Consider the following 15272-nt stretch of genomic DNA (forward strand, 5'->3'; position numbering starts at 1 on the left):
TGAAGATTGGTTGTGCCTGGCTGTGTAGGGTGGGGGATCCCATGCTACTTGTGGCTCCTTAGGGGGTGCACTAAAAAAAGAACCATGTTTGTTTAATAAAGACTAAGGCCTTACATGGGACACCTGCACCTGTTTTATTTAACCACACCCTGCCCGGCCTACAGCAGAATGAGGGCCCAGTGAAGGATCAGTTATCCTAAATGGGCGTTATATGACGTCCAGCAGGATAAGCTGCTCGTACGCGCCCCTGGGGACGTGCAGAGCGCCAATCGGTTGTGTGATGTGTCACTCTGACACACCACATCTCCGATCTTGGTAAAGAGCTCATGACGTAGGCTCTTTACCAAGTGATCAGCTGTGACCAATCCCAGTGGTAACCAGGAAGTGCTGGTAATCGGCTCTCCTCAGTTCGCGCTGACAAAGCACGGCAGAGGAGAGCCGATCATCTCCTGGCCCGGGGGGTGGGGGTCTGCGTTGATAATCGGAGCATTGGTTATCAGCACAGCCCCCATCAAAGGTGCCCACCACAGATGCCAATCAGTGCCAGTCTATAGAAGAATGTTCCATTTCCTATATAATTGCTACTATATCATATTGTGACCCTGTCACATACCTAAACTATATTCAACCAGCATGTAAAGAACAGAGGGAATACTTACCTTTCTCGCTGCTCAGTTTTCCAGGGAACCATTACTCATGAGTAGGGCGAAGTTCACAGGCGAAGGTAAGTATTCTCTCTGATCTATACAGGCACATGCTTGCTGGATATACAGTATCTCACAAAATTGAGTACACCCCTCACATTTTTGTAAATATTTTATTATATCTTTTCATGTGACAACACTGAAGAAATAACACTTTGCTACAATGTGAAGTAGTGAGTGTACAGCTTGTATAACAGTGTAAATTTGATGTCCCCTCAAAATAACTCAGCACACAGCCATTCAACCGATGGCAACAAAAGTGAGTACACCCCTAAGTGAAAATGTCCAAACTGGGCGCAAAGTATCAATATTTTGTGTGTTCACCATTTTTTTTCCAGCACTGCCTTAACCCTCTTGGGCATGGAGTTCATCAGAGCTTCACAGGTTGCCCCTGGAGTCCTCTTCCACTCATCCATGACGACATCACAGAGCTGGTGGATGTTCGAGACCTTGCGCTCCTCCACCTTCCATTTGAGGATGCCCCACAGATGCTCAATAGGGTTTAGGTCTGGAGACATGCTTGGCCAGTCCATCACCTTTACCCTCAGCTTCTTTAGCAAAGGCAGTGGTCATCTTTGAGGTGTGTTTGGGGTTGTTATGTTGGAACACTGCCCTGCCGGCCCAGTCTCCGAAGGGAGGGGATCATGCTTTGCTTCAGTATGTCACAGTACATGTTGGCATTCATGGTTCCCTCAATGAACTGTAGCTCCCCAGTGCCGGCAGCACTCATATAGCCCCAGACCATGACCCTCCCACCACCATACTTGACTGTAGGCAAGACACACTTGTCTTTGTACTCTTCACCTGGTTGCCACCACACACGCTTGTCACCATCTAAACCAAAAAAGTTCATCTTGGTCTCATCAGACCACAGGACATGGTTCCAGTAATCCATGTCCTTAGTCTGGTTGTCTTCAGCAAACTGCAGGCTTTCTTGAGCATCATCTTTAGAAGAGGCTTCCTTCTGGGACGACAGCCATGCAGGCCAATTTGATGTAGCGTGCGGCGTATGGTCTGAGAAGTGACAGGCTGACCCCCCACCCCTTCAACCTCTGCAGCAATGTTGGCAGCACTCATACGTACATTTCCTAAAGACAACCTCTGGATATGACGCTGAGCACATGTACTCAACTTCTTTGGTCGACCATGGTGAGGCCTGTTCTGAGTGGAACCTGTCCTGGTAAACCGCTGCATGGTCTTCACCACTGTGCTGCAGTTCAGTTTCAGGGTCTTGCAATCTTCTTATAGCCTAGGCAATCTTTATGTAGAGCAACTATTCTTTTTTTCAGATCCTCAGAGAGTTCTTTGCCATGTTGATCTTCCAGTGACCAGTATGAGAGAGTGAAAGTGATAACACCGAATTTAACACACCTGCTCCCCATTCACACTTGAGACCTTGTAACACTAACGAGTCACATGACACCGGGGAGGGAAAATGGCTAATTGGGCCCAATTTGGACATTTTCACTTAGGGGTGTACTCACTTTTGTTGCCAGCGGTATAGACATTAATGGCTGTGTGTTGAGTTACTTGTAGTTTACATTGTAAAGTGTAATTTCTTCAGTGTTGTCACATGAAAAGATAGAATAAAATATTTACAAAAATGTGAGGGGTGTACTCACTTTTGTGAAATACTATATATATATATATATATATATATATATATATATATATATATATATATATATATATACACACACACACACACTATACATAGACACACACACATACAGTGTGTGGGTATGCTGGTCCTTTCAAACAAATTGCAGTTTCAGCAATGGCCACATGGGGCAGTGTTGTATTATTTATAAATATTTCCAGCTCCCAACCCATTAACCCCCCAAAGCCCGCAGCAAATGTTGATGTGTGTTATTAGGTTATTTTTTATAAGGGTAAATAGCATTCATAGGCCATTTATATGTACAACTCCAAGCCACACCAGACTATTACAAAATGATTCAGTGTAATAACTCGGCTGTAAAATGCATAATTACAGAGCTGGGAAGGGAACAAGGGATGCGGGACTGTAAAGGCTCTTTATACGCTGGGTTTTGTCACCATCACAAATGCACAAAGCTGACATTAAATTTCCCCATCCCAGTCACTTCCTCCCGGTAAATTCTGTCTTCCTTCTGCACCTTATCACAAATGGGACTGGCTTGTCAGGGGCAGACAGGCCGGACAATAAAGCAGATTATATTATATAAATTCTTCAGCAGCAATTTATGGGAATCCTTGGGGATGAGGTTCTATACATATTCATGATCTCCGCTATTAGGGGGCATAAATCCCCCCTCATTGTCTGCGCTTATAAATATTCATCCTGATGGAGGAGAGGGAATGGGGACCTGTCTTCTCTTCCTGCCATATATACACACATGTCACCAGTAAATTAGAGGCGGCGGAGGGTTTCCTTACGTTCTCCTGGTAGGGTGTGAGCGATGACAGCTGGGATTCTGAGTGGTACGGCGATAAGCCTTTCCGTAAACTCCTCAAGTCATTGTGGCTGGAATGCTAAAACACAAAAAGGAAAAGCGTGACGTTTTTTAGCAGGCGAGGGGCAGACAGATAATTATAGATTTATCGAGATTATGAAATGGGACTACAGTTTAAAATACATATATGAGAGCGGTTTTACCTGCCAAAAGGATTTGTATTTCTGTCCATCCAGTCCTGAGATGTACACAGCTCTGCCACACACCCCACCCCTATCTGGCAGGGCAAAAGAGCTTATTTTTCTTTGTGTACGTTAAAGCGGTATTAAACCCAAAAATGTAATATATTGCAGCTTAGCAAATCATTAGATGTGGTGGCTGCATTCCTTTTTCTTTTTTTAGGCTTTTGTTTTCACTTGGTGATCTGGCCAGTAACACATCTCCTGTTACAGAGGTACAGAGCATGGATACTAGGCTGAGGGTCAGGTATGGAGCATGCATACTAGGCTAAGGGTCAGATAAGGAGCATGCATACTAGGCTAAGGGTCAGATAAGGACCATGCATACTAGGCTTAGGGTCAGGTAAGGAGCATGCATACTAGGCTTAGGATCAGGTAAGGAGCATTCACCCTAGGCAAAGGGACAGGTGTGGTGCATGCATACTAGGCTAAGGGTCAGGTAAGGAGTATGCCTACTAGGCTAAGGGGCATGTATGGAGCATGCATACTAGGCTAAGGAACAGGTAAGGAGCTTACATACTAGGCTTGGGGTCAGGTAAGGAGCATTCACCCTAGGCAAAGGGACAGGTACGGAGCATGCATACTAGGCTAAGGAACAGGTAAGGAGCATGCATACTAGGCTTAGGGTCAGGTAAGGCCCATGCATACTAGGCTTAGGATCAGGTAAGGAGCATTCACCCTAGGCAAAGGGACAGGTGTGGTGCATGCACAATAGGCTAAGGGTCAGGTAAAGAGCATGCATACTAGGCTAAGGGTCAGGTAAGAAGCATGCATACTAGGGTAAGGGGCATGTATGGAGCATGCATATTAGGCTAAGGAACAGGTAAGGAGCATACATACTAGGCTTGGGGTCAGGTAAGGAGCATGCATACTAGGCTTAGGATCAGGAAAGGAGCATTCACCCTAGGCAAAGGGACAGGTGTGGTGCATGCATACTAGGAGCATGCATACTAGGCTTAGGGTCAGGTAATGAGCATGCATACTAGGCTTAGGATCAGGTAAGGAGCATTCACCCTAGGCAAAGGGACAGGTGTGGTGCATGCATACTAGGCTAAGGGTCAGGTAAGGAGTATGCATACTAGGCTAAGGGTCAGGTAAGGAGCATTCACCCTAGGCAAAGGGACAGGTACGGAGCATGCATACTAGGCTAAGGAACAGGTAAGGAGCATGCATACTAGGCTTAGGGTCAGGTAAGGCCCATGCATACTAGGCTTAGGATCAGGTAAGGAGCATTCACCCTAGGCAAAGGGACAGGTGTGGTGCATGCACAATAGGCTAAGGGTCAGGTAAAGAGCATGCATACTAGGCTAGGGGTCAGGTAAGAAGCATGCATACTAGGGTAAGGGGCATGTATGGAGCATGCATATTAGGCTAGGGTTCAGGTACAGAGCATGCATACTAGGCTAAGGAAAAGGCAAGGAGCATGCATACTAAGCTTAGGGTCAGGTAAGGCCCATGCATACTAGGCTTAGGGTCAGGTAAGGAGCATGCACCCTAGGCAAAGGGACAGGTGTGGTGCATGCACAATAGGCTAAGGGTCAGGTAAAGAGCATGCATACTAGGCTAAGGGTTTTGGGTAAGGAGCATGTATTCTACGCTAAGGTGCAGGTATGGAGCATGTATACTAGGCGTTGGGTCAGGTAAGAAACATGAATACTAGGCTAATTGTCAGGTTAAGCATCATGCACCCTAGGTAAAAGGCCGGGTAAGGAGCATGCATACTAGACTAAGGGTCAGGCAAGGAGCATGCGTACCAGGCTAAGGGTCAAGTATGGAGCATGCATACTAGGCTAAGAGTTAGGTAAGGAGCATGTATACTAGGCTAAGGGTCAGGTATGGAGCATGCATACTAGGCTAAGTGTCAGGTAAGGAGCATGAATACTAGGCTAAGAGTTAGGTAAGGAGCATGTATACTAGGCTAAGGGCCAGGTAAGGAGCATGCACCCTAGGCTAAGGGACAGGAATGCAGCACCCCTTCTAGGTAAAAGGAAAGGTAAAAAGCATGCACCCTAAGCTAAGGGTCAAGTATGGAGCATGCATACTAGGCTTAGGGTTAGGTAAGGAGTATTCACCCTAGGCAAAGTGATAGGTATGGTGCATGCATACTAGGCTAAGGGCCAGGAAAGCAGAATGCGCCCTAGGCTAAGGGACAGGAAAGCAGCATACCCCTAGGCTAAGAGACAGGAAAGCAGCACCCCTCCTAGGTAAACGGAAAGGTAAAGAGCATGCACCCTAGCCAAAGGGATAGGTAAGAAGCATGCACCCTAGGCTAAGGGTTGGATAAGGAGCATACACCCTAAGCTAAGGTGCAGATGAGCAGCATCCAACCTAGGCTAAGGTACAAGTAAGGAGCATGCACTCTAGGCTAAGGGATACATAAGGAGCATTCACATCTAAAGGGATGCCTGAAAAGCCTTCTTCATATATTTACAGGAAACATTACAGCTTTCTCCTACTCCCATCAGCACATGTCCTTGTATTCATTTTTGCGGTATTTCACTGCATGTACTATATAAAAAAAATGATTTTATGGTTGCTAGAACTGAATCAACCAGTTATGAAGTGTAACAAAATAGCAGAATTTAACAGAAAAATAAACTATTGTCCAAATAATGAAAACAGAAATATAACAAATATCAGTTTACCATGTATACATCATTGTCCTTTCTAGCAGAAATCTGTAAATATCAGTATTTTTATCCAAAACATGCAAACAGCAGACAATGGCAATTTAGCACCCAACCCCAGAGCCATCGCTCTGTTCCCCTGATTGCAATTTTACTTAAACCAAAAAAAAAAAAAAAGAACATGTATAAAACAAATAAGACCCAAGTCACAATGCACATGGGGCCATTTGCCAGTAGACGCAGGAGACCCAGCAGGAATTCCCTTCTGCTAAGTCCTGGGTGGGAAAACCCATTGAAAACAATGGAAAGCTTACAACTCCTGCAGCCATTAGCGGCCGCTCACATGTAATCACTCATTGAGTGTTTAACTGCGAATGATCAGTTCTGGACGCAGATTATATAAACAATCTTCTCTTATGTTTAAAGGTCAGTCAGGTCACACCTATGAACTATAAATTATATTCGGAGAGCAGTTCTGCCATCCCTATACATTTTGACGTTATTAATCAAATATGGAAATCATCAGGGGGATCGGTCATGTGATGGCGATTTCACATTCCAAGTTGGAATTAATATTTTAAATAAACACAGACTCCACGGTTTTCATTCTCTCTTGAATGGTAGAGTTACTGCTTTATAAATATACTCCTTTATGTAATTTCTTAAAAAGAAAACAAGATTCTGATTTCTGCCATTAGATAACATTATATATTACTTAAGAGAGAATGGGGAGGGATTTGGCTATAACGCAACATGTTATTTACCAGCTTTACATCTGGGCTTAGATGACAAAGAAGGAAAAATGGCAATAAGAAATGTAAAACTGATAAGATTTAATAATTCTTTTTAAAGAGAAGTGAAAGAAAAACTCCACATAAACATTTAAAAGTCAATCTTTAACCCAGGTATGTATTTATCAAGTATTATTAGCATAACACATATATCCTAAATGTGTGTTTATATTCGTTTATTATAATCCTTGTACAGCAGGGCTCAGTTGGGAAAGGCAGCACTGTGAGCAAGTCATTATTTGTTGCACTGGATAGTGCTGTCACTCTAACAGCGAATTTACCTACATGAGGTGAGAGCACAAATTGTTCTTTAGGTGTGAGGGGGAGAGGTGACCAAGGAAGCTGAACTTCAACAGCCATTTTTGTCATCAGATATCTATCAGAAGCACATTAATTGTTAAAAAAAAAAAAAAAGAAGTCAAGCTGGTCATTCACCATTCAAATTTTAAGCAAGTTCCTACTTAATCAGCTGAAATTTGCACAGTGGATGCCCTCTTGGCCGCTTCCTGGCCAACATCCTTAAACTGAAAAATCATTTCAACCATTGTTGTTATGTATGGATTTTCTCCTGGATGCCTGCAGAAATTCAAAAGGTATGCAATGGGTCACTGCACTAACACCAACTGGCCACTGTAAATATTTTTTAAAAAAGCTAACCTGTAAATACGAACAAAAAGAATTGGTGGACTCTGGTTCTGGCTTATGTAGAGAGGGAAAAACAAGAGTAATCAATCATATTCAATATATCCCCATGGCTAGTCAGTTAACCCAGGGCATGTACCACAATTGTCTGGTCCCTATAGGTATCTTAAGCCTTCCCAATGACTGTGCCACTCTAAAGCTACCTGCAACCTTCCCAATAATGATCAGGTCACTTTAGGGCTACCTACAGCCTTCCCTATAATGATCAGATCTCTCCAAAGCTACCTAGAGCCTTCCCAATAATGATCAGCTCTCATACCTACAGCCTTCCCAATAATGAGCAGGTGTCTTCAAGGCTACCCACAGCCTTCCCAATAATAATCAGGTCTCTTCAATGCTACCTACAGCCTTCCCTATAATGATCAGGTCTCTCCAAGGCTACCTACAGCCTTGCCAATAATGATAAGATCTCTCCAAAGCTACCTAGAGCCTTCCCAATAACGATCAGCTCTCATACCTACAGCCTTCCCAATAATAATCAGGTGTCTTCAAGGCTACCTACAGCCTTCCCAATAATAATTAGGTCTCTTCAAGGCCACCTAGAGCCATCCCAATAATGATTAGATCTCTTCAAGACTACCTACAGCCTTCCCAATAATGATCAGGTGTCTCTAAGGCTACCTACAGCCTCCCAATAATGATCAGGTCTCTACAAGGCTACCTACAGCCTTACCAAATAAGTTTGTGTCACTCTCAGGCTACCTTCAACCTTCCCAATAATGATTGGGTCTCTCCAAGGCTACCTACAGCCTTCCCAATAAAGATAAGGTCTCTCCAAGGCTAACTACAGCCTTCCCAATTAAGTTTGTGTCACTCTAAGGCTACCAACAGCCTTCAGATAATGTCTGTCAATCTAAGGCAGCCTTTCTCATCCTTAACATGGATGAACCCTTAAAATACTTTTCTGGGTTCAGGGATCCCCTGATAATAAATTACTACATCTACAGCTCACAGTACAATAGTGGTGGTCGGTAGGAAGAATGCAACGGAGTTCCAACGAAACGGACTTGCATACACACGATCACACCAAAGTCCGATCGTTTCGAACGTGATGACGTACAACCGGACTAGAATAAGGAAGTTCATAGCCAGTAGCCAATAGCTGCCCTTGCGTCTTTTTTTGTCCGTCGGACTAGCATACAGATGAACCGATTTTTCGATCGGACTCAAGTCCGTTAGAAAGATTTGAAACATGTTCTATTTCTAGGTCCATCGGAATTTGACAGAAAAGGTCAGATGAAGCCCACACACGATCGGAATGTCAGATGGAATCATTTCCGTCGGACCTTTTCTGCTGGACAGTCCGCTCCTGTGTACGCGGCATTAGAAGTTGCTCCATGCTCAAGGAGCCCCTAGCAACCACTGGAGGAATCCTTGGGTTCCACAGAACCCTGATTGAGAAAGATTGTTGTAAGGCTACCCTACAACCTTCTGAATAATGATTGGGTCACTCTACGGCTACCTACAGCCTTCCCAATAATGATCGTGTCACTCTTGGGCTACTGGCAGCCTTCCCGATAATGACTGTGTCACTCTAAGGCTACCTACAACCTCAGAAATAAGCTGACACATTTACAAGCATGTAAAGACCTTCTCAAACACCAGTGACTCTGATACTTGCATTTCATCATGTCACCTCTGAAGGACTTTAAACCAGTTTATTAGTCAGGAACAGCCCTTGGTATGTGCAGAAGAGATGAGACACAAGCTAATTATCACATTTGTCGCATCAGGAAGGATTATAAAGATCAGAGAATAGGGAGGATTGCCCAGCAGGTGATAAACTCCTGGATGCTTCTGAAAACTGGTCCATGAACTGCCAAGCTGCACCTGTCCAGGAGTATAAGCCCCACCTAATCACTTAAGACTTGACACCAAGTGAGTCTTCTGCAGTGAACTTCCAACCTTGCATAATCACGTCACATGACGTCTATTAAACCAGATCCTCTGCATGTCTAGAAATACAGAACAAAGACTCTGCAAAACACAATAGGAAGTGCTGGAAATGTGTTTGAAGAAAGAACAATTCTTGTCCATAGACACCAGATTGTCCGTCTTCATTTTTCTATACGGCACTAGAGAACTGGAAAATGGAAGCCAATTGATTGCTACTGGCAGCAGGAACACCTACCAAAATGATTATTTTTAAATAAAAATAGACTCAATTAGACCCAATCACATCTCACTGTTCACCACCAACCTGCTTTTATCGATACAGAATAAGTTAGAGGAAAAATCCTCCTGGGTCTTAAGATTTTAACTGATGGTCTTTATGTGTATCATTAGTTCATGGGGCCAAAATACTCAACACTTTCAACACACATAGGTATGGGGGGGGGGTTGGGGCTCTGTGGCCAATCTAATCACCAGGCATTTTGAGGGAAGTGGTGGGCCCTTAGGGCTCCAACCAGATTGACTTGGGTATCATGAAGGGCTGGTCTCTCCAGCAGTCAACCTGAGCAAACAGTGGGTGAGTATATGTGGGGTGGGGGTGGGGTGTCCTGTACAGCTAAAGAGGGCCTGTTGCTTTTCCCAGGAAAAAAAACAAAAACAATATGTATACACGGACAGAGCACCAGACCAAAAGACAAAAGAATCCAGATTCATTTATTCGTTTTGTGCTAGAAGACAGCCAACGTGTTTCGGGGGTCAAATGAACTTAAATGAACTCCCTCTTCATCAGGGCTTCAGTTAAAAATGAGAACCTTGAATTGACGCAAAGTAAGCCTTTCCTGTGTGAATCTGTGTAGGGAAGCTAAATGCTGGATTAGAAGGATTTGTATTCCTGTCCATCCTGTGCTGAGATTTGATCTGTAGGGCAAAGCAGAAGACCTGATTTTTTTTTTGTTGCCGTTAACTAACACTTACAGGTCTTGTCTCTCCCCCCAGCCAGTGACTTGACAGTCAAAGGAGAAGACATTCTGTTCTATATTATTTTCAACATGTGCATCACAGCACAACTGACTAATTTCTTGTGCTGCTACTCCCTCTCCCAGGCTGTTCCTGACCCACTTTTATGTATTTTTTCTGTGTTTTATTGAACGGCATGGGGGTATTATTGTTCTATAACATGCTGACATCTTGTGGCGATCTGGGCCACTACAGCTTGTTTACTTATGTAAATTGTTATCTCCCTCTGTCCTCCCCTCCTGTTTAGTGCTAGTTAGTTCAGTCCTAACTAGACCCTTCCTGTTTCTTCCACATTCCCTCAGTCTCTGTAAATGAGTTGCAGAGACAGTGCTTAAAGTGTTACTAAACCCACAACAGTAAAATCAGTCTGTATATGCAGCATAGCATGCTTGTTATACTCACTGTGGAACTTAAGGGGTTCATCCTCTGCACTGGGTGCAAAAAGGCTGTTTTATCCTGTATGCACAGATCCTCCCCCTCCTGCACTGTCTATCTGGGAAGGCCAGCTAACACAGGCAGTGTAACCGACCTGCACATGCTCAGTTGTGTCTTTTATGCTGGAGAGAACAGTTACTTGTTCTCAGAGCTAGCCAGGTCACATGATATTGACATCACACGTATGGGTGTGTATACAGGCTGTAGTGGAAATTTCCTCCCACCTGAACTCTCAGCTCTGGAGAAACTGTGCAGTTTATCATGTAACCGTGGTAAGCAGATCATCCGAAAAGGTATATAGTGATATAGTGGCAGTATTTTAATGTAAAAAGAAGATTTATAAGCTGTGGGCACTGTGGGGGGGGGGGGGGGGGGGGGGGGTTGGGCAGGCGGGTGAACTATTTTCATATAACTGGGTTTAGTAACACTTTAAAGTGTTACTAAACCCAGGACTCTGCATTCACTATATCTGGTCTCCCACAGTACACAGAACATGGAAATGCAATTATTTCAGAAAATATAAACTGCTAAATACCTTTTCTCATCAGCAGTATATAGCAGTCTTATGACTTCTATCAGTGCCTGGTTAAAGCGTGTAGGAGGAGGTTTCATACAGCACTGGCTGTCCTACGAGGATGCAGGACCCCTGACCTTCTGTCTGGACAGTACTGATTGGCCCTGTTTTGATCACATGCACTCTCCCCAGAAAAAAACTCTCTAGAAATACACACCAAACTGAACATGTGCAGCCTGACTACAGTAACTCTGCCTTATAGAGAACATGTTTTGGAAACGATGCAAGAAGAGGAGGCTCTGTGCATACAGGATCAAACAGCCTTTTTACACAATGCAGAGGGTTAACCCCTTAGGTTCCACAGTGAGTATAACAAGCATGCTTTACTGCATATACAGACTGATTTTACTGCTGTGGGTTTAGTAACACTTTAAGGAAGTTATTGTCTTGTTATAATTCAAAAAACTGGAAAAATATCCTTTGTACTGCAATTATCTTAAGTAGAATTGTGTTGGATTCAACTTCTGTGTCTGACTGAAGAGTTAAAACGGAGGTCCGTCCACCGCTGCAAAAATTAAAAGTCCGCAGCTGCACATACTGCAGCTGCTGACTTTTAATAATCGGACACTTACCTGTCCTGGAGTCCAGGGATGTCGGCACCGCAGCTGATCTTTCCATCAGCTGTCGGGTGCTGCTGCCTCCATTGCGAGTAAGGGAATCCGGCAGTGTAGCCTTGCTGCTTCACGCCGGGAACCCTACTGCACATGCGCGAGGCACCGTTCCTCTCTCCTACTGGCCTGGCAACAGGGGGAGGAGGAGAGAGCCCCGCGGTGTTGTCAATACCCGTGGCTGAGGCTCCTGGAAGTGGGGACAGCATACCTGTGAAAGACAGGTATCCTGCCCCCCCCCCCCCAAAGGCGCCAAATGTGGCACCGGAGGGTGGAACTACGCTTTAAGCGAATTTTTTTGGCTCAACATTTTATATCCCCCTTTTTTCTGTGGTATCAATTTGATATGCTAATTGTTCAAAGGTGGAGTCTGTGTAGGTGTATGTGTATATATATGTCTTGCCATATCGATTTCAAACTAGCTACGGCTAAGGCTATTGCCGAAACGCGCCCGGGCTATTGTTTTGCTGTCACTCTGATGTACCAATAAATGGCACTTCAAGGATTTCAGTGTTGCCGGCTCTTCTTACTATTTATTACGTTGGAGTGTGATGGGATACATAGAGCCTAAGCACCTGTGAGTGGATCTGGTGTATGGATTGGGTTCTCCCTGCAGAGAGCACTGTTGCCTTTCTCTCTCCCCAAGGAGTTAAGTTGCCTGTGGATGGTGCCAAATCAGCAGGTGACCATAATATCTGGAAAGACTGGGTCTAAGGAGGTATGTCAATGCGTAAAGCGGCATTTGAGACCAAACGCAGTCTGAGTTCTGCTGTAGAAGAGTCTGAAAAAGGCTAATACAAAGTACATAAACATTTCAGGATGCAATAATAGATACAGAGCTGCTAATTTGTATCTAATATATCTTTTATAATCAGCTTTAAAGACACCAGATCAGCATGGCAGCCAGGCAACTAGCATTTTCAAGACAGGTCAGCAAAGGCAGCTTCAGTATTCTTTTATTACAGCTTTCCTTTAAGTCCTTACCACAACGGTTTTTCTTTGGAAATGCTGTAACACCTAATGTGGGAATATATTGAAGGTCAAAGAAAACAGAGCGGGTGACATCAAATGGTTGCTATCTATATCAACGTGTTCTGTTTTTTGATAAAGCAAACACGCAGTGCTGAAGAATTGCCTGGCTTCCTTCTGATCTCCAGTGTGAATAAACAGACAGCTCTGGATGAGTCTTCAGAATAAGCGTGATGTATTTTCACTTGGAAGAGACTGACCCAATAACTTGTCTGAAGCAGAAGTAATGCGCTGCTATGGAAATAGTGCTTTCTGCTTACTGCCAAACTTCACGTGCAATTAAATCACTCCTCTCTCTCCTTGCCAGATAAAGCGGAAGAGCCTTAAATCTCCTCGCCCTGCCCAGATAAGCGGTGATGTGGAGGCACAGGACGCCTGGAAAAGTCTTTAGAAACCTAAAAAAAGTCAATGGCACCCTGTGTGGGATTGTTAAACACCAGCTAATATATGATGCTGTGTTGTCATGACTAGATATTAAAGCAAGCTCAATGCAACACAAACTCAGATATATAAGTAAAAGAGCAGTAAATTTAAGCAGCTAGTGAAAAAGTGTTCTTCATTGTGCTCACTATGAACCAATGACAGGCTGTGTCAAGAAAAGGCAAGGCAGGGACAGGAAAGAAAGGAGAGACGAGGCAGGGAGGAAAGAAAGAAGGGGAGACGAGGCAGGGAGGAAAGAAAGAAGGGGAGACGAGGCAGGGAGGAAAGAAAGAAGGGGAGACGAGGCAGGGAGGAAAGAAAGAAAGAGAGACGAGGCAGTGAGGAAAGAAAGAAGGGGAGACGAGGCAGTGAGGAAAGGATAAAGGATAGACGAGGCAGGGAGGAAAGAAAGAAGGGGAGACAAGGCAGGGAGGAAAGACAGAAGGGGAGACGAGGCAGGGAGGAAAGGATAAAGGATAGACGAGGCAGGGAGGAAAGAAAGAAGGAGAGACGAGGCAGGGAGGAAAGAAAGAAGGAGAGACGAGGCAGGGAGGAAAGAATAAAGGATAGACGAAGCAGGGAGGAAAGAAAGAAGGAGAGACGAGGCAGGGAGGAAAGAAAGAAGGAGAGACGAGGCAGGGAGGAAAGAAAGAAGGGGAGACGAGGCAGGGAGGAAAGAAAGAAGGAGAGACGAGGCAGGGAGGAAAGAAAGAAGGAGAGACTAGGCAGGGAGGAAAGAAAGAAGGGGAGACGAGGCAGGGAAGAAAGAAAGAAGGGAGACGAGGCAGGGAGGAAAGAAAGAAGGGGAGATGAGGCAGAGAAGAAAGAAATAAGGGGGTACGAGGCAGGGAGCAAAGAAAGAAGGGGAGACGAGGCAGGGAGGAAAGACAGAAGGAGAGACGAGGCAGGGAGGAAAGAAAGAAGGGGAGACGAGGCAGGGAGGAAAGAAAGAAGGGGAGACGAGGCAGGGAGGAAAGAAAGAAGGGGAGAAGAGGCAGGGAGGAAAGAAAGAAGGAGAGACAAGGCAGAGAGGAAAGAAAGAAGGGGAAACGAGGCAGGGAGGAAAGAAAGAAGGGGAGACGTGGCAGGGAGGAAAGAAAGAAGGGGAGACGAGGCAGGGACAGGAAAGGAAGAAGGAGAGACGAGGCAGGGAGGAAATAAATGCAGAAAGGTAGAAAATAAGAGGCAGGGAAGGAAGAAAGAATAGGAGAGTGAAGGAAGAAGAGGAGGGGTAAGGAAGGAAGAAGAGGAGAGCCAGGAAAGAAAGAATGAGAGGATAGACAAGGAAGAAAGGAAAGAAGGATAGGTAAGGCAGGTAAGGGAGAAAAACAGTTGAGGTGAGTCAGGGAACAAAGAAAGAAGATGGCTAGGGAGGGACAGAGGAAGGAGAGGTGAGAAAGGAAAGAAAAAGGTGATGTGAGGCAGGGAAGGGAGGAATGAAGGAGAGGCTAGGCAGTAAAGAAAGAAGGAAGGAGACGCTAGGCAGTGAAGAAGGAAGGAGACGCTAGGCAGTGAAGAAGGAAGGAGAGGCAAGACAGGGAGGAAGGAAGGAAGGAGAGGCAAGACAGGGAGGAAGGAAGGAAGGAAGGAAGGAAGGAAGGAAGGAAGGAAGGAAGGAAGGAAGGAAGGAAGGAAGGAAGGAAGGAAGGAAGGAAGGAAAGAAAGAAAGAAAGAAAGAAAGAAAGAAAGAAAGAAAGAAAGAAAGAAAGAAAGAAAGAAAGAAAGAAAGAAAGAAAGAAAGAAAGAAAGAAGAAAGAAAGCAGAGGCAAAGCAGGAAGGAGAGGTGAGGCAGGGATGG

At 44.7% G+C, this 15272-nt stretch overlaps 1 protein-coding gene across 1 annotated transcript in view; it reads right to left on the reverse strand.

The window, feature by feature from the left end:
- CCDC85C (coiled-coil domain containing 85C) overlaps positions 1 to 15272 on the reverse strand; it is a 188459-nt gene that overhangs the window by 16549 nt on the left and 156638 nt on the right. Inside the window, exon 3 of the mRNA XM_073609902.1 lies at positions 3123 to 3218. Coding sequence (XP_073466003.1) covers positions 3123 to 3218 — 96 coding nt within the window. The remainder of the gene's footprint in view (positions 1 to 3122; positions 3219 to 15272) is intronic.

This window comes from Aquarana catesbeiana, linkage group LG13, assembly GCF_042186555.1.
Source record: "Aquarana catesbeiana isolate 2022-GZ linkage group LG13, ASM4218655v1, whole genome shotgun sequence".
NCBI classification, from domain to species: Eukaryota; Metazoa; Chordata; class Amphibia; order Anura; family Ranidae; genus Aquarana; species Aquarana catesbeiana.